Source organism: Rhinolophus sinicus, linkage group LG02 (genome assembly GCF_036562045.2).
Source record: "Rhinolophus sinicus isolate RSC01 linkage group LG02, ASM3656204v1, whole genome shotgun sequence".
NCBI lineage: Eukaryota > Metazoa > Chordata > Mammalia > Chiroptera > Rhinolophidae > Rhinolophus > Rhinolophus sinicus.
In genome coordinates, this window is record NC_133752.1 from 56535742 (window position 1) to 56555101 (window position 19360).

The following is a 19360-nucleotide window of genomic DNA, read 5'->3' on the forward strand; positions in this document are numbered from 1 at the left end:
TTTCAAAGGGGTGGCTTTGCAAGTGTGTGACTGAGCTACAGTAGTCCCTTGGTTGGCATTTCTAAAGTGGTTGAGGACATTAAAGAAATATGAGATCCAATTAGATATTGTGAGAATTGTGGTGAAAATGGAGAAAGGATGGTTTGGTTGTATGTATTTTACATATGTGTATGTTTTACATTGAATGTGAATATCTGCAATCACATAACATTTAATGAGCACATAGTATAGCAGCTGTGTGTGATTGAAGGGGTTAATTGATAGATGAGAAAAACTTAGCAGATTCCTTAATAATTACAGATGTGACTCTAACTAAAATATCATACAAATTACTGATGGGGCAAATGGCATGAGTGTGTTATAATGTGCAATCTCTCAGACTAACAAGGTTAGGAATTGGGGAAACAGTCTTTAATCTACTTTCTGTTAGCTAGGTGCCTTATCCAGCACCTAACTATATCATAGTGCTAACTGCATTATTATTTCCTTCCATATAGTTTATATTTGACAAACATTTATTTAGCACCTACTCTGTCAGGCATTTTTCTGGAAGTGGAAATGAAGAGAGGTTAATAGGCATGACCTTTATTCCCTGATCTAAAGGAGGAAAACAGACAAACAAATAATTACAGGTCAACTCAATCATTATTCTGTGAAGATATGTATAAATTGCTTTATTGCTGTTTCCCAAATAGATTCTATTATCATCCCTAGAATTACTGGAAAATGAAGACTGAATCACCAACACAGCTGGTAAGTAAGAGTTGTTTATTCCAATTCTGCTTGATGACTGCTCTGCTTTCAACTTTTACTACCTCTCACCACAAGGATGGCTACTAATAACATAATCCCCATATTGTGTCTGCCTCAGCAAAGAAATAAATATTTGACAAGATTACACCCAAAGTTTATTTGTTTTTCTTGTTGTCTTTACTAGATAGACAGTGAAGCCAGGCTCCCAATCACCAGATGTCCTGTATATTTTAAAATCTTATACATATACTGGTTGATAAACATTGTGGTTTTGTTATTTAACTTTCTTTTAGTTGTTACCATGAATGGAAAATACAGTCTGTGTCTATCATGTTAAACTTTTTTCTTCAGTGGTTATCAGCACCCAGAGCTTTGGGTTGTGGTTCTTCGCAGGGGGATATTCTGGCTTGTTGGTTGTCTTCTTAATGTCTTGCTTGTTAACTCAAGGATTGTGGCCATTGCTGTGTATAAATTATATGTGCTCTGGGGGTAAAACACCAAAGAATGGGAAGAAAAGTAACTTTTATTTATTCAGTTTTAACTCTGAGTCAGACCCATGCTGGGTCCTATTATGTGTGAAATTTACTCCTGTCTAGAGCCCTGTGAGTTGGACAGTACTGTCCTTGTTTGTCAGATGAGGAAACTGTGGAGACTTGGGGTCACAAAGAGTCAAAATTGAGATGTAACCCAAGACTTATTCAAAAATCCACTGGGCCTAGGCCAACAACTACAGGGATAAGGAAAAGAGCTACCATGGAAGAAGGAATAAGTATAAAACCACGAATTAAATTCATTGAGTGTGTTTGTTTTCTCTAAGCCCTCCTAGAAAGCAATATATTTTCTATCCTCAATTCTGTTTGCGTAAGACCTCAAACTGGGATGTGCATGGTTGAAGCAGAATCGGCACTGAGTATAAGTAAGAGCCCCCAGCTGTAAAGGGTGCAGAATTTCAACAATCCAGACCACATCCTACTTGGTATTACACAAAGGCTCCAATCCCAGGTTGGACCTGGAGATTGAGATTGAAGGTGGACCACAGTTAAGAGATATAACTATCCTGCTGGTCCTGAACATACTGCCCTACTGACTTCCTAAGTATCTTGGGAAGCACTAATTGGGGTGTGGACTTCAACATAGAATGTTAACATTTGACACTTTAGTCAAAGAACTAGAGCAATGTTTTCAAACTACAAGTAGTGATCCATCAATGGGTTATAATGGATCATAGGCTTGTGGCTAACATTTTTTAAAAAGTGGATAAAGTAGGATACTATAGAACATAAAATATCAGAACACATTGTAAAAAGCAAGTATAAGTACTATATTGTGAACTTATTTTAGGGGTGTGTGCATGTAAATGCATGTGTACCTATATACGAGTATATATTCATACACAAATAAACACACAGTGACTGTATGCATACATAGTACATGTATATGTGTAAGTGAGACACCTGTAGGTGCCTGTTGAGAATTGGAAACGACAGCTCAGCTGCAGAGGTTCCCCCCACACCCTGCTGCCCAGCCCAGACTACCACCGGTGCTGAGAAGAGGAGCCCCCACAACATCTAGTTGTAAAAAGCTGTAGGGATTCCAACCATCTGGGTGAGACAGAAAGCCTGCTGAAAACCCAGGCATCCTCTTAAAGGGTCTCCACACAGACTTACTCACCCTGGGCTTCAGTGAAGGGAAGGTGACTCTAGAGGCACCAGAGGCATAGAGGGAAAGACTGAGTTGTGTGGCTTCAGGGCAAAAACAGAAGACACAGTCACCATTTTCTTTGTATAGAACCCTCATACTGTGCAGTAGGCAGACTCTATCTTTTCTGAATTGAGCCTTCACCTCACATGGTCAAATCTGAATCTGCATTGACCTGGTGAACTACTCTCACCCCACCCTAGTAACTCCTTGGGACACCGCCCCACTCAACTCATGCACTGCTGGTGGCACTTTCCATACCTGCAACCAGCTCCGCGTCTGCCCACTGCAGGAGGCTCTTTCAGCAGCAAACAGCTGGCCTCAATTCACACACCACCAGAGGCACTTTCACAGTATCAAAGCCCTGGCCTTTGATACAACTTGGACAACTTGGATCTTTCTTGGACAACTCTGCGGGGGGGGTCAGCCAGTCCCAGGCGGATGGTGGCTGGTCTCAATGTGCTCTGAGCCTTTCATTGAGTAGCTCTAGGCTCAGCAATGGCACCAAAACAGAATCTGCATTAACCTGGTCAACACCACTTGCCCCACCCTGGTGACTCCCTGAGAACCCAGCTGACATACCGTACTAGGCTTTATCAGTGGCTGAGCCTTACTGGCAGCTGGCAGAAGGTAGCAAACCTTGGAGTGCCCTGGGCTTAAAGCAGAGCTACCCCAGGCCTGGTACTGGTAGCAGCCAGCCTCGGTTAAGAATGTGGCCTCTCCCATGCACCTCTAGATCCAGCACAGGCAACGACCAATTGCAGATACTTTGTAGCTCCTACCAGGTAGTTCAAGGCCAGTTTTCTGCTAACTTGTCTTCCAAATTGATGATTTGATCTATACATTCTGTGCAATCCATTTCAAAATATCAATGACATTTTTCACAGAACTAGAATAAATAATCCTAAAATTTATATGGAACCACAAGAGACCCTATATAGCCAAAGCAGTCTTGAGGAAGAACAAAATTGGAGGCATCATGCTACCTGATACAAACTATATTACAAGGTTGTAGTAATCAAAACATCATGTGTCTGCTGTAGAAACAGACACATAGATCAATGGACCAACACAGAGAGCCCAGAAATAGACCCACACCTATATGGCCATTTAATCTGTCACAAAGGAGGCAAGAATATACAGTGGGGTAAAGACAATCTATTCAACAAATGGTGTTGGGAAAACTGGACAGATACATGCAAAAAACTGAAACTGGACTACCGTCTTACATCATATAAAGAATATAGTCAAAATGGTTTAAAATCTTAAATGTGAGACTATAAAACTGGAAGAAAACATAGGCATTGAACTCTCTAACATTGCTCTTAGTAATATTTTTTCTGCTATATCTCCTCGGGCAAGAGAAACAAAAGAAAAAATAAACAAATGGAACTATATCAAACTAAGAAGTTTCTGAACAGCAAAGGAAACCACCAACAAAATGAAAAGATATCCTACTGAATGGCAGAAAATATTCCCCAATGATACACCTGATAGGGGGTTAATATCCACAATTAATAAAGAACTTATACAATTCAACACCAAAAAAAAAAAAAAATGCAATTAAAAAATGGGCAGAGGACCTGAATAGACGTTTCTCCAAAGAGGACATACAGATGACTAATAGACATATTAAAAGACGCTCAGCATCACTAATCATCAGATAAATGCAAATAAAAATGAGATATTATCTCACACCTGTCAAAACGGCTATCATCAATAAATCAACAAAAAACAAGTGATGGTGGTGATGTGGAGAAAAGGAAACCCTTGTGCACTATTGGTGGGATTGCAAACTGGTGTGGTCATTATGGAGAACAGTTTGGAGGTTCCTCAAAAACTGAAAAATAGAGCTACCTTATGACCTAGCAATTCCATTCCTGGGTACTTATCCAAAGAACTCCAAAACACTAATTCAAAAAGATAAATTTACCTCGATGTTCACTGCAGCACTATTTACAATAGCTAAGATATGGAAACAACTAAAGTGTCCATCAATAGACAATTGGACAAAGAAGATGAGGTACATATATACAATGGGATATTGCTAGGCCATAAGAAAGAATGAAATCTGGCCATTTGCAAAAACATGGATGGATCTAGAGGGTATTATGCTAAGTGAAATAAGTCAGACCGAGAAAGACAAATACCATATGACTTCACCTCTATGTGGAATGTAAAGAAAAAAATAAATGAACAAATAAAACAGAAACAGACTCATAGTTACAGAGAACTGACTGATGGTTGCCGGAGTGGGTAGGGGTGGGAGCTGGGTGAAAAAGGTGAACGGATTAAGAAATACAAATTGGTAGTTACAAAATAATCACAGAGATGTAAAGAACAGTGTAGAGAATATAGTCAATAATATTGCAACAACTATGTATAGTGCCAGGTCAGTACTAGACTAATTGGAGGACCACTGCATAAATTATTAAATGTCTAAGCACTATACTGTATACCTGAAGCTTATATAAAATAATATGGACTATCAACCATAACTGAAAAAAAATTGAAAAAAATAGAAAAAAATAGAAGAATCCTTTTTGCATAATTACTAGAAATGTGGTCTTAAGATCTAGGTTACTTGAAAAACAAAACAAAACAAAAATATACAAGTGAATGCTAGATCAAATGGGCTCCACATCCTTTCTTTGGCTAAGTGAAAACTTATTCTATTACCCAAAATTGGGACAAGGAATGCTCTTTAAATAGTGTTAATGCAATGAAGTCATTACTAAGTGTTTTCTTTATGATTGTGCACAATGGTATTTTATTGAAAATTAACAGTTCATCTGGTAACCATATTGTGGGGGCCTAGGGCAGACTGCCCCAAAATATCTCACAATGGCATATTGATTATTTTGAACTAAAATCACCTGAGAAGTAGCAAAAGCACAAAGAACTCTCTGATTCTCCTCTGTCTCCCAAAGCAGAAATAAATCTTCATAAGTTCCCTCCCAGCTCCTGAAGGACTGACAGAAGCAACCTTAGCACAAGAGCAATAAAATCCAGAGTTGAAAAAGTGTGTATAAATGAACCTTGGAACAGCATTACTAATTTATTAATTTACTACCCAAGCCCAAACTTTGTTTAAATTCCTCATTAACGAATACCCAAACCTGCTTAGATTCCTTTCTAATGAGCAGTAAGTTTCTTTATCCTGTCAATTTCTTACAAATGTATTGTTTCTTTGTCTAAAAAGTATAAAAAGATGCCTGGTTTGATCACTTCTTTGAGCCTTATTTCATGATCTGAGTGTCATATTGTGATTCTCACATGTGCACATATTAAATTGTTTTTTTTCCTCCTGTTAATCTGGTCTTGTGTCAATTTTATTATTTTATAATTAGTCCAGCCATAAGAACTAAAGAAGGGTAGAGTGGGGGAACTCTCTCACACTCCCCAACAATATCAAATGACTATGTTTTAAAAAAGGAAAGGAACATTTTTGAGTAGAGTGTAATTAGTTTTTAAAGTTTCCTCCTTATCTCCTCTCTATTTTCCATGATATCTATAATGAGCATGCATTCACTGTCTTTTATGAGATAAAATATGGATATATCTTTAAAACCAAGTAAACCCTCAATGCTCTAGGTATTGAAAAGGAAACTGTTCTTGCCACAAAGGCCTTAGAAGGGGAAAAAAAACAAAAATTAGAGAAATGCAGAACAACTAAGAGCAAAATACTCTTTCGTGGTTTTGTTTTGTTGATAGGATTGGTGAGTATGCAGTAAATGCCTAGTTTGTGAACATTTTCTGCAGGCTGCCTTCAGTCAGCAAAAAAAAAAAAAAAAAAAAAAAGAAAGAAAGAAAGTTTCAGTACATTTAATCTTTATCACTCCATAAATGTTTAACACAGCAGGGAACTACAGTAAACTGTGGCCTGACTTGGACATTTCCAGGCAGGAAGTCCCTCTCTGGATACCATTGCTGATAAAGGCGGCAGCTTGAAAGTGTTCTTTAGCCAAGGTAATTCTGAAGGGAGTATTTATGAGGCAGCAGCATAGATTGACTTTGCAAACTTTGTTTTGGTTCTTTGGCCCTTTGAGTCACATCTACTAATTATTACTTCCAACTTAGTGTGTTGTTTGAGGCAGATAGTACAAAGAAAATAATAAGAAAAATATATATATATATATAGTACCACCTACACCTCATTTTCAATGCTTTCTCTCCCAAAGTTCATTTGATTTGAGGAAATTTTATTGCTATTGCAACCATTTTTTGCTACTTATCACCAAGAATCACTCTGTTAAATGTCTTATTCAACATTTCAAACTGACTAGCGTGGTACATTGAGAGCAATATTGAGAGTAATAACAATAATTAATAGTTGCTAATCGTTAGCACAGACTACGTATGAGGAACTATGCCAGGTCTTCTGCATACATTATCTGTTCAGTCCTCACAGTAGTTTATGAAGTAGACATTTATAATCTCCATTTCACAGATGAGGAAAGTAAGACACAGAGGGGAAGTGCGTGTGGCACAACTTTGGGTGCCATGCTCAGGACTTCTGATCTTGAAGGTTTTCTGCAGGGAAGTGTCTGTGTTTTCAACAGATAATTTAAACGACTGTGCATAAGGTGGCCTGACGGTGAAAAACACCAAACGGATGAAAACAAGTTGGGACACCGTAATTCACTGTCGGCAGAGACACTCCTACTCAGCAGAACAATAAACGTGCTGAGGACTTAATGATCTTGTGTCTATCTACTTATTTTTCATCTTGCAGTAGTCCCATTCTTCCCTTTGCCTCCTGGGAAATTCCTACATCACCTTCAAGAGCTGGTTTATGGGACACTACCTCTATGAAGAATTAGCTGAAATATTACTGGCCTGTGTGAAAGGCAGCATAGTGTGAACGCAAGAGCTGGGAGTTGCGAGTTTGAACTGCTTAGCAGCCTGTAACAAACTGTGGCCTTGGGAGATTCCTTAACTTGTCTGAGATTGTTATCTCAACTCTATAATACAAATAATATTACCTAACAGGCAAAGTGGGTGTGGAAATTCAGATGATACTGTGGTAATTCAGAAGTCTCTATAAACAGTGTCTATTTAAGTAGTTTGTCAAAACCTCTTCCGATCCCCACCCTCCATGGAAACTGAATTGTACCATTCTCCATTTTTTCTTAGCAGTTTAGTTTCCCCTTCCACACAAACATTGCCACATTAGGTTGAAATTACATTAGCTCTGTAGTTTTCTCCTGCCACAACTAGATTCTGCCTTCTTGCCCATTATGGTAAGCTGAATAATGTGACACTCTCCCTGAAATTTCAATGTTGTAGTGCTTGGAACCTGTGAAAACGTTACCTTATATGGCAAAAAATATTTTGAAGATGTGTTAAGGATGGGAATATTATCCTGGATTATTCAAGTGGGCCCAATATAATCACCAGAGTCTTTTTAAGAGCTAGGCAGGGTATAAGAAGTAGAAGGATTGGAGACAACAACAGAAGCAGAGGTTGTAGTGATGTGGTTTGAAAATGGAGGAAGGGGCCATGAGCTGAAGGCCGTATGTGGCCCATAGAAGCTGAGAAAGTCATGGAAATGGATTCTCCCCTAGAGCCTCCAGAAGGAATGCAGCTCTGAAGACACTTTGAGTTTAGCTTGTAAGTCCCAGTTTGAACTTGGGACTTCCAGAACTGTATGATAATAAGTTTGTGTTGTTTAAGCCATTGAGATTGTGGTAATTTATTATAGAAACAATACCTAACACATCCATCTTTCAATGACTTCCTTTCTCCCCAGAGTATAGTAGTAGTGTCTTCCTAAAGCATGAATGAAAATATTAATACAATCTTGCACCTGTCCTGGTTTCTACAGCTGTTTAACACGTAATTTCAATATCTTTAATGGGAAGGCATTCATGGAACAGTGGTTAACTGAACATGAGGCTTTACTAAACATGAGAATACTGAGGAAAATAATCTATTCAAGACATTTGCATGTTTAGAGCAACACTCATGGTATTTAATGGAATGTGATAGGAACCAATTCTGTAGGTTTGCCAAATGCAGCATTCATTACAGGCAGTAATATGGGTACACGAACTGTTCTTAACATTTCATTTTTGTGAAATGGCAACATTAAGGACCAATAAAGAGTAAACTATTTTAATGTCCTTCTCTGGAAAATATCAGTATATTTCCATTAAGTAGTTGAGATTCTGGTTTTATTTTTATTGATTTTGTAATGCTGGGGTAGAATCTTAAGGGAATAAGAGCAACGTCTGATTTATTTGTTTTTTAAAGCAGCCTAGTAAATCTTAAGTGCTATTAATATTTATTGACAAAGCTAATTATAACATCAATATGTAAATAAGTAGCTGTTAAGCAATGCAATCATGTAAATATGAAAATATGTCTCAGCCAACATGTAACACCAAACAAAACCAGTTTTTATTAAACCAAACTTTTTTCAAAATATATCTTTGCTTAAAATTCTGGAGAGTTTTTTCTTATAAGAAATTGTGATGTGTTAACACGATTTCTTTGCTCTATTAAGAAATATTTGAATAAACCACAACTTGATTTATTTTCTTTATTTAGAATTTGAAGGATAATAAAAACTTTAGATTTTTCCACAGTTAGATTGAAAATGAAAAAAACCAAAACACATTATATAGCAAATGTGCAGATTTAGACAGCTAGTAGCTTACTCTCTATAAGTTTCCTGACTATTCTCTTATACGTGGGGACTTGTGGGTCCAGGCAAATTTTCCTCCCATTCTTCAGCGTGGCTCTGCCAGGGAAAGGAGAAGAGAGGAGCCTGTCAGTGGATAGCTCTGAACATGGGATTAGGCTCTGGGTGGAGTGGGGTGTGGAGCGGCCATAGGAAAGGGGAGAGGAAACAGAGGATGGGGGGAAGAAGCTGTGCACGTGTGAGGACTCACATCAGTTGGGAGATGGGGCAATGGAGTCCCGCCCGGATCACCTCCAGGCTCACGATGTGCTTGGAGTGGACTTGGGAGGTGGTCTTCACACACATGCATTGCAGGTCCCCATCTCCTTCTTCAGGATCAGCTGGGGAATGGGGATGGGTGAGGGGGTGCATGAGAGTGGGGTAGGGATGGGTGACTCCAAGAACTGCCAAACGTTCCTTAGAGACCTTTCTCACTGCATTTGGCCTTCATTTCCTCGTCTACAATCCATACCTACCTCCGTAAATAAGTAGCATTGCACAGAGCAGCACTTGGCACAGAGCCTGCACACTTAATAGGTGCTCAGTAACGCGCAGCCGCCGGTATCGTCCGCAGCTAAGGACTCCGCCCCAGCCCCGGGTGTTCCCGGCATCTCTCCCCGCCGCCCCGGGGCCCTCCCAGTGTGGCTTCTGTTCTCACCTATGACGCTGGCGACCACAGCTGGCAGCAGCAGCAGCCCCAGGAGCAGCAGGCCGGGGCTGGGCCGGGAGCGGGAGGCGCGGGGGTCTGCTCTGAGGCTCATGACTCCAAGGCGCGGGAGTACAAGGGCAGGCAGGGCTGGAGCTCCGCAGACCAGTGGGGCTGACACTCTCCAGGCGTGTTTTATCCCCGCTGTCCGGAAGCCTGGGCTGGTGGGTGAGGCGCTGTGGTGCCAGGGCTGAGAAGAGTTGGGCTCTGGCCAGCCAAGATTAGGAAAAAATAAAAGCCTGAGTCAGCTGTCTTGGCTGCGAGTTGGTAGCAGGTTCCACATGCCAACCCAAATTCACATATATGCAGTTGTGGAGTTAGAAACGGTACTTTAACCTTATAAAATGTGTGTGTTCTTTGTAATGTGTAATGAGTTCTTTGTAGTCACGTTGCAATTTACAAAGCATGTACCTTCAAGACTGAGACAGTTTCTGTGTCTTGCCCATCTCCCAGCTGCTCTGTCAAGAACTGCTCATTTGCTCCTGCCCTTCTTGTTAATTATTGTTGAGTTGAGTTTGGTGGCTGTGTGCATTCAAGATATGTAGTTTGTGATTGTTTTCTGCTACTGAAAAGTTGAATTTGGTCTCTAGGCAGTGACTGAGTTCTGAATTTCACCTGAATGTGGAAGGCTTCCTCCTCAGTCTCTTGAATGGGATCGACCAGCTCTACCAACCATCACCAATATACTCTAGGAAGCAAGGTCTATTAGCCTCATGGATCCTCTTTCTCTGAGAAAAACTGTAAAAGTAGTATTAGAATTCACTCTTTCTCAAAACTTGGTGCCTGGATGTTTGTTCATTCTGCTCAGCCAAGAAGGAGGTCAAAAAGGAGAACTTCCAGGCCACATTTCCGAGTGCCTGCTGCGACCTGGGCCAGTACCAGTGACAGGGTGAGATGGGCTGCACTGTGGGCAGAAGCAGTGATGCTCTCAAGAGGACACAGAACATCTGGGAGTTGTGTAGAAAAGACATGGAAGAGACCGTGGAGGGTATGCAACAGAATCCTGCACAGGAACCAGAGAGGTCAATATGGACCATTATCCTTTCCCTGAAAAAGAACGACTTTGGCTCTTGATCAGGGCAAAGTGTGCCCTCATCCCAAAGCCAGAGGCTCTCTGTCACACTGATTAACAGTGGTAAAGGGCACCAGGAGCCCACTGCGTAGAACTAGCTGAGCTCTTAATGCTCAGCAGGACCAGACTTCTGCAGGGCTCTGCCATTTAATTTCTCTTATTCTCCCACCACCTGACCTTTTATCTGACTAAGTCCTATTCATATTTCTGGTGTCAGCTTAAATATTACTTCCTCGGTGGGCCTTCCGTGACAGCTGAAAATATAATTGTGTTCCCTGCTGTTGTCTTGTAGCAACCTTTGGTTTTCCTATTTGTCACAGACCACACGCGCGCGCACACACACACACACACACACACACACACACTATACACTCAGATATACGTTTGTGCTTCTGTGTTTAAAAGCGTTTAAAGCTGTTTCTCTTCCTAAATGGGAAGCTCTATGAGATGAGAGATCATAATGTTTACCACTATTCTAGTACACTGGTGGACTAGACATAGAGAGGGACGCAACATAGAGTTACTACATTAGGAAAGATAATAAATGTTGAAAATGATGATGAGGTTTTGACTTGTTCATGTGTCTGTTTCTTAGAGCAGTTGGAGCATACCTCTATATTAATAAGTGTCACATGTGGTTGTGATTATTTGTCAATGTGCCTGCCTCACCCACCAGACAGTGACCTCTTCAAGAGCAATTCTCTGTAACTTATGTGTTCTTGAATATCCAGCATCCAAACACAATGGCTGGTAACAGAATATGCTTATCAAGCTGAAACTTAAATCCCAAATTGGGTTTGTGGCAGAGGAAATGGAAAGCAGGACTGGTCTTGGAGATGGATGGGCAGCATTTTGGATTTGTACAGCCTTACGCCCAGATTCAATATTTGCAGGGTAAAGGAATCCAGGGAGTAGTAAGTGACAATTAAATTATCCTTTCTCTGCATCTAAATGGAATAATTTTATATGTGCACACAAAAATAAAAGATATCTCCATCTCAGGAAGTATTAGCATAATGTAAAAACTATGTCATATCTCAGGAACTGGCCCTATGGGATTCCAGTAGGAAAACACTGGAGAAATGACTACTACTTAATAAATGCATTTATTTTGTAGACAAAGCATTAAATCTATAATGGTGAGGAGATAATACAAAGTGACCTTAATAATGCAAAGTTTGTAAACTAAATGCTTACTACATGAATGCTTCCCAAAGCCCATGCACAGGTTGGGGTAGGTGAACTTATTTATTCTCCTGTAACTATCATAGTATAGGCAGCATGCTATTTATGTATCAAGTCCTATTTTGCGTGTCAATAACACTATGTGACATAGAACATAATTTATTCATTAGAGAAAGAAGAATCAAATAAAGTCATGTGGTGTGGTTAAGAGCATAATTTCAAATCCCCACTTTGTTACCTATTGATTCATCTGCTCTTAGAGCATATTACATGATCTCTTTGAACTTCAGTTTTCTTCTTTGTAGTACTGGGGATGCTAATATAACAGTAATAATAACAAATAATCACTAACATTTATATATGGGTTATTGTGTCACATGCATTATGTTCAGCACTTTGAATTTATTAATTTTTAATTTTCACATCAACTCTATAAGATAAGCAATATTATTATCCCTTTTTTTATCATCCCATTTTAGAGATGAAAAAACTTAGGTACAGAGAAGTTTTACAACCTGACCAAAGTTACACAGCTAGCAAGTGGTAGAGCTGAGTTTTTCTCTCTCACTGGTACCCAGTTATTTTCTCTCCAAAGGAAGTGCTCTTAAGCAAATCATAGCTATCTTGTAAGAAATATTAAATTTATGCATGCAAAACACTTAAAATACCTGACATATTAAAAGTTATTAATAAAGTTTAGCTATTATTATAGTACCTTAAAATTGGTACATATCATCAACTAGTGACTTTTGTTGGTCTATTGTGAATACCAAAGTGTGAAAAAGAATAAAAAGATAATTAAGGCTTTTTTCCCCTCAACAAATCTGTTAAAATTAATAATATATGACAACAACACCATAACAAATTTTGATTTTGTTACTAGTTCTATAAGAGTAGTATGAGTATAAATTTAAAATATTAAGAAATGAATGACATTTTTATTGATTATAAAATAATAATTAGTAGTCTGGTAAAGTATAAATGCTCTACTGTATTTATTTGCAAGGCTGATTCTAATACTAAAACTGTAACCATGCAGATATTAAATAAATGCAAACATGCACAAACATGCAAGGATAAAACATTTAGTACCATGTAGAATCTGTAGTATTGTTGTTATTGTTGTAGGAAATACTGGAGGGTTTTTTTTCTTTTTTTTTTTTTTATAGAGCATGTTAATGTTTTTCATTGCATAATTTTTGCTCTATTGGTATTAAATATATTCACTTTAAATAACCACTGCTTACAAGACTCACATTCTATAATTTTATTAATTTTAGGGTTTGAAGGCCAAAATAAACATTAGAAAAATCTTTCAGAGAATGTTTTGAAACAAGACTCCTAGGACTAAGACAATGAAGAACTCTATTACATCCCTAAATACATTAACAAACATTAATTGAACAAGTTCTGTATGCTGGGCTCTGTGTGATTCCTTATATCGTTGACCATTATGGAATCAATTATCATGGGCATGTGTAGCCTGACAGTCAAGTAGAGCAAGACAAGTTAACACATATTTATTTAGAAAGAAAACTTTAAACAAATGAAAAGCACAGTACCACATTTAGCCAAGAGTTAGGGAATAAACCACATATTTTAAGACTAGGCTTGCTTACTTTCATCTTCTCTCTGTCATCTATTAACCAGTCTTTTCAGAATAAAATGTGACATTTTGAAAGAGAATAGAACACATACCCAAAGTGTAATACAGTATGAACAGGTGTCCTGGATAAATTAAAAACTCCAGAAAGTCAAGACTTCAAACTCTTACTCTTCCTGGGAAATAAAAAGGTTTGACAGAAAGTAAACAGATTAAGAAGCTGATCCATCACCTTCCAAAAATTTCTGGATTATTTTCTTGATTCTGGAAGCTTCTGGGTTCAGGCAGAGTTCCTTCCCATTCTTCAGCGTGGCTCTGCAAGACAGAATAGAATTATCTGTGTGTCCTGGATTATCAGAAGGTATCTATGGGGCTGGACAAAATAGTGTCCGTGGGGATAGAGGCATAGGGTTTCACTAATGAGTCAATAATACAGAAGCAGGGACTTACATCACTTGGACTTTGGGGCAATGAGGTCCTGCCTTGATCACCTCCAAATTTTGGATTTTACTGGGATGAATGCCAGAGACGGTCTGTATACACAGGCAGCGAAGTTCAGCATACCGCTCATGGTCCGCACTTTCAGCTAGGATAGAAACTGTGACTCTATTAGCAGTCATGATTACCTTAAGGATCTTGTGTATTGACTTGTTTCCTCAGTCCCCTTCTTCGTGAATTGTAGCTCTTTCACAAAGCCATTGTTAATATGATCTGAAACCTTTAGTAAAATACCCTAGCCAAATGCCTGGAACATATGAAGTGCCCGCTAAGCCTAGCTCCTCCATTTAGAGTGCTCTAGCTTTAGGAGCACATGACAATCTCTTCTAGTTCTGTCCCCAACACAGCTGCAGCAGAAGCAGCCATTGCTACAGGGAAGCAGGGACTCCACCCTCATCTTTCCCTAAGTTTCTCTTACTTTTTCCGATGGTAGAGGGAACCAGCGTGGTCAGGAGCAGTGACAGTGGCAGCAGCACCTGTAAGACATGAAGTGAGCTGGTATAGGAGGAGGTGGTACTTGCTCTGAGGCTCATGGTGGAGAGAACTGAGCTAGACTTGTTCCTAGAGCCAGGAGACCTCAGTGTGAGGGTGAATTGCCATCAAGCAGTCTCCAGCTAAGTGGCTTTTCAAGCTCTCCTGAATTTCTTTTATATACACTCCCTCAAGGCCAGTAAGGAGAAAAAGGATAGGGGTGGGGGTGGGGGAATGAGAGTATGTGGTTATAAATTTAGAAGGGTGGTTATGCCCAACCCAGATAAACACTAAGAAAGTCAAATTTCCTGCTAAATGTCATTTTACATATTACCTCACACTCCCACTTTACCTTTCTCAACACCAATCTCCTTTACACATATTTGACACTCTACTTAGGTTAAGAATGAGACTGAAATATTGCATATGGTTTCTTTGTATAACTACGTAATATGCCCTGCTTTCCTATAATACATGTTATAGGCCTTATGCATACTTTACGAGACCCTTAAAAAAGAGAGTTCTGTACCCTTTCCAGTTTTGCACTATACAAATTGCAGTAAGATCTTTATTCCTCAATTTTCAGATGCTAATTAAGGGTCTTGATCTCAAATCCTACTTGATATAGACAAATCCCCACAGAGATGTAGAAGTGGCCCTACACATCACATGCTGGTTGTATATGCTATTATCTGGATCTCTGTCCCATCCATAAGACTTACTTCCTCAACTGAACTGCACACTTTTAAAGGCAGAAGACTGTCTGAGGTTTCTTTGATAATGCAATATACACTGGGTCCTAAACAATGCCAGTGAATAAATCAATGATTCAATGAATCTGTATCATATGAAGGCAGGTTTCTCTTTCCTTTCTTTTTTTTAATTTTTAATGATTTTTCCAGGACCCATCAGCTCCAAGTCAAGTCGTTGTCCTTCAATCTATTTGTGGAGGGCACAGCTCAGCTCCAAGTCCAGTTGCCATTTTCAGTCTTTAGTTGCAGGGGGTGCAGCACACCATCCCATGTGGGAATCGAACCAGCAACCTTGTTGTTAAGAGCACGTGCTCTAACCAACTGAGTTAAGCGGCCACCCCTATCTTTCCTGTCTAATCAGCTACAATTCTCAAACCAAACTCCACATGGCTCAAAGTATCTATGGTATAAAAAGATGATTTGGAGGGCTGGGAATAAAGGGTGAGGCCCTGGCCACAGCTTATCTTCCTCTTACAATTATATAAAAAATCTTATACAATATTTAAACTTCCCATTTTCTTTTTTATTTTTTAAACCTTTAAAATTTCTAAAAGAAACTCTTAAAATATTAAATGTAAAACATTACTTTTTATCAAAAGATGATTACAGTAAATAATTTTTCCAACCTTTAAAAAAAACTTTTCAGCCAATTTTTCCAGTTACCAGTTACTGACTATGCCTACTTAAGTTCTCAGTTCCTGTTTTTCAATGTATTACTTATTTTTCTCCATTCCATTTGTTTTCTTCTTATAACTTACAATCTTGTAGTAGAAAATATTGAAATGCTTTATACATAAATTGAAATATATAAATTGAAATGATTTTCCTCCTCTCCCAAACCAGAAACAAGCTTAAGGAAAAGCTTAAGCTGAAAAAATTAATGTTCTTCTAAGAGCTGAGATATGGAATGAATTGTAGAGAATCTCAACAGGAAACAGAATATGGCGAGTAAACTTCTTTCTAGTTCTTTCTGAGTAATGATTTTATAATCTTTCCCCATCATTGTGATTGAAATATTATAAATTTGCAAATCAGATTTTTTTATTCAAACATAAACTCAAAACCATTTCCAGAGCAAAATATAAAGGTTTTTAGCATTATTTATAGTATCCTTCTTCTTCTGTCCATTACAACCCCTAACACATATGGTTACAATATTTATTGGCTTCACTGGGCACAGACACAATCCAAATTTCTTGCCTGGTTCATTTAGTAAGATTACTCAAAAGTTCCTAATCCTTTTGTGCAAACTATATTGAAAGTCTTCTGAACTAATGATGCTGTTTGAGTGGTCAGTACCAGGAAAGATGCAGGCATGTAGCACAGAGTCAAGTCATTGTATTAGTCAACAAGTGTGTTTTTCACAAAAGACACATTTGTCAGCAAGGTTCATGAAGAAGTATTAACAAATTTCTTGAGTCACTAAAATTTTGCAAGCCTATTAGTCAGCATTTGAGGTAAATAACTCTACTAGTTTTCTTTTATTTAATAAATTTGGATTAAGTATTTACTATGTTCCAGGCATACAAAATTCTCTTTGTTGTGTGACTTAGTCATTTAACTATTTCTTTTTAAAAAGTGAAACATAAAATATTTGTACAAAGCAGTGGAATTTAAGTATTAATCTACTATTGCTACTACCACTGCTAAATGCTATTACTCTCATTTTTATAATTTTCTTTGATTTCTATGAAGAGAAACACAATATAGAAACTGATAAACTGACTGTACAAAATTTTAAAATCAGTTATTCAATCAAAAGAAGTTAACTTTAAAAAATTATTTTAATAACTTCAATGCTTAGAAAATTAGTGTCAGAGGTTCTTGGGTTTAAAAATAAATTGACAGCATTTTTGTGAATCTTACATTGTCACCGTGGTGAATTTTTTTTTTTTTTGGTGGTAAATTACTTTATATCTTTTTCCTTCAAGTCATTGTATAAATAGCAGAGTCATTCAGGAAACGAGCAAATTTTTAACCCCCCCCCCCCCAAAACTTGTCTGTTCACTATTTTAAAAAGAAACTATCTAGAGCCATTGGAGGACCATTATCCATTAAAATTAAGACATATATTAACTCTGCCTGATACAGAAAAATTTGAATCGACATTTCCCAAGTAGGAAGGAAATAAGTTATCACTTGAGAACTAGTCATAAAAGCAATTGGTAAAGATCCCAGAAAGAATAAAATTTTGTGTCAGTTTGTTAAAGCACTTTAATCAATAGATTGAAATACTAGACAAAAAGTGATTCCTTATAAATGCTGAAATCAAATGATTTTCTGTATAACTTTGAGTTGACAAGAAAGGTCCAGGCCTCCATTACTCTGGCACCCATTCAGTTGAGGATGTATACTGCACAGAGGTGAAGCTTGGGGTGGGGGTGAGGGGAAAATATGGAGGGTGAAGGAGCTGAGGAGGAAATGTCTTCCTGGGGGCTATTATACAGGATCACTGCAATATTTTGCAGGCTTGAGAATTTTTCTTTTTATTTTATGTTGATTAACATCATTTGTTTAACATTAGATGCATGATGATCCTCTTTTGAGCCTCTATCAAGCAGGGTTTCATGCGGGATCTCTGGTCCCACGCCCCACATAAGAACGCAAGATATGGTGAGGCCAAAAAGGAACTCCCACAGAGCCACAGATATGGGAGTCATACCACTATATTCTTGTTGGCAGCCGGCTGAAACACACCAAGTAGGATCCACACGATTCACTATCCACTGTCCACTTCTCTGCCTGCCAACCAATCAACCAACTAATGCAGTCACGGCATTTATATCAGTGGTTAATTGGCTAAGTGGTTACAGCTGATGGTCAACCAGTCACAGCTAATGGCCATCTACTACCCAAGCCAGCACCTTTCCATGTGAGGCCGAGAGACCGGAAACTGCTCTCTGGGACTCTGTCCCCACAGCCTCTTTTGCTGTGTAACAACCCAATCCAAACTTAGTGGCTTACAACAACAGTTTATTATTTCTGATAATTCTGTACGCTAATAAGCAGTTCTTCTGCTGTCATCTTGCCTGAGCTCACCTAAGTAGATGTAGTTAGAGGGCAACTGGAATGGCTGAAAAGTCCAAAATGGCCTCATTCACATAGGAGGTGGTTAGTGCTGGCTGCTGGCTAAGATTTCTGCTGGGACACCTTGGCCCCCTGCTCCTCCTCCTCTTTTAAGTAACATCATTTTATTTTTCAGGAATAAATGAAGAATGAATGGGAGGAAGAAGGAAGGAAGGGATGGAGGGGGAGAGAGGAGGGTAGGAAAGGGAAAGGAAGAAAGAAAATAAAAGAGCCCTCCACTCTCCATGCTTCCCCTCTCCTCCCCACGTCTCTTCTAATCTTTCCTCTCCCCTTCTCTCCTCACCTTCCCTTCCTTCTCCTCTTTCCTCCCTTCTGCCCCTGAAACCATGATGCATCACCTAGATGCCCTTTCAGCACCACAGCTTTCTTCAGCCTCTGGGAATGATGGCCACAGATAGCTCACAACTGAGGCCCTCTCTGAGCATAGCCTGTGGCCTAAGGGAACTCTCTCACCAAAAGCTATATCCACTCACCACGGGTAGCCCATATCTAATGGCTGGCCAATGGGAGGATACAGAGATTTGCCTCCCACGCCACAATTCAGAAAATCTCTGAAAGCCACCCCACCTCCAGAGCCACTTGTAGGACTGCCTGACTCTTTTGTCGTAACAGCAACTTTTCCTCTGCCCAGTGCTGTTCCCTTATTGCCTGAAAGTTATTACTTTTTAGCGCATTCCTCAATAAACTTCCTGCATGCAAACTCAGAATTTGAGTCTAGGGACTCCTACTTAAGACATTTTCTCTCTCTCTTCGAAAAAATCTAGTCCCTTTTCATTCAGCTTTCCAGAAAAGCTTTGTCAGAAAAAACTAAGTATATTTCTGCCAAAAGATCTTAACCTAGGCTGAACGC

General features: G+C 38.9%; 2 protein-coding genes across 3 annotated transcripts; both read right to left on the minus strand.

The window, feature by feature from the left end:
- Positions 1–8981: 8981 nt before the first annotated feature.
- On the minus strand, positions 8982–10037 carry LOC109439811 (platelet factor 4). Its single transcript, XM_019720043.2, has 3 exons — positions 9795–10037; positions 9348–9477; positions 8982–9196 (listed from the first exon to the last, which is right to left on the minus strand). Exons 1-3 carry the CDS (start codon positions 9895–9897, stop codon positions 9094–9096), a joined length of 336 nt encoding a protein of 111 aa, XP_019575602.2. The 5' UTR covers positions 9898–10037; the 3' UTR covers positions 8982–9093.
- Positions 10038–13351: 3314 nt separating this feature from the next.
- On the minus strand, positions 13352–14830 carry PPBP (pro-platelet basic protein). 2 transcript variants are annotated; one of them, XM_019720035.2, is made up of 3 exons: positions 14619–14830; positions 14153–14288; positions 13352–14017 (listed from the first exon to the last, which is right to left on the minus strand). In XM_019720035.2, the coding sequence occupies exons 1-3, from the start codon at positions 14731–14733 to the stop codon at positions 13915–13917; spliced, it is 354 nt and encodes a 117-aa protein (XP_019575594.1). In that variant the 5' UTR covers positions 14734–14830; the 3' UTR covers positions 13352–13914. The 2 variants fall into 2 exon arrangements, with proteins under 2 accessions (XP_019575594.1, XP_019575588.1); XM_019720029.2 differs by having other exon boundaries at positions 14153–14300.
- Positions 14831–19360: the final 4530 nt, after the last annotated feature.

Bases quoted from the DNA above. Each gene is read 5' to 3' on its own strand.
- LOC109439811 (XM_019720043.2), bottom strand. From the start codon at position 9,897: ATGAGCCTCAGAGCAGACCCCCGCGCCTCCCGCTCCCGGCCCAGCCCC. The intron at 9,478-9,794 runs GTGAGAACAGAA...CCCATTCCCCAG, and splicing joins TGTGGTCGCCAGCGTCATAG to CTGATCCTGAAGAAGGAGAT. The intron at 9,197-9,347 runs GTGAGTCCTCAC...TTTCCCTGGCAG, and splicing joins TGCCCCATCTCCCAACTGAT to AGCCACGCTGAAGAATGGGA.
- PPBP (XM_019720029.2), bottom strand. From the start codon at position 14,733: ATGAGCCTCAGAGCAAGTACCACCTCCTCCTATACCAGCTCACTTCAT. The intron at 14,301-14,618 runs GTAAGAGAAACT...ATAGAGTCACAG, and splicing joins TCCCTCTACCATCGGAAAAA to TTTCTATCCTAGCTGAAAGT. The intron at 14,018-14,152 runs GTAAGTCCCTGC...TCTGTCTTGCAG, and splicing joins TGCCCCAAAGTCCAAGTGAT to AGCCACGCTGAAGAATGGGA.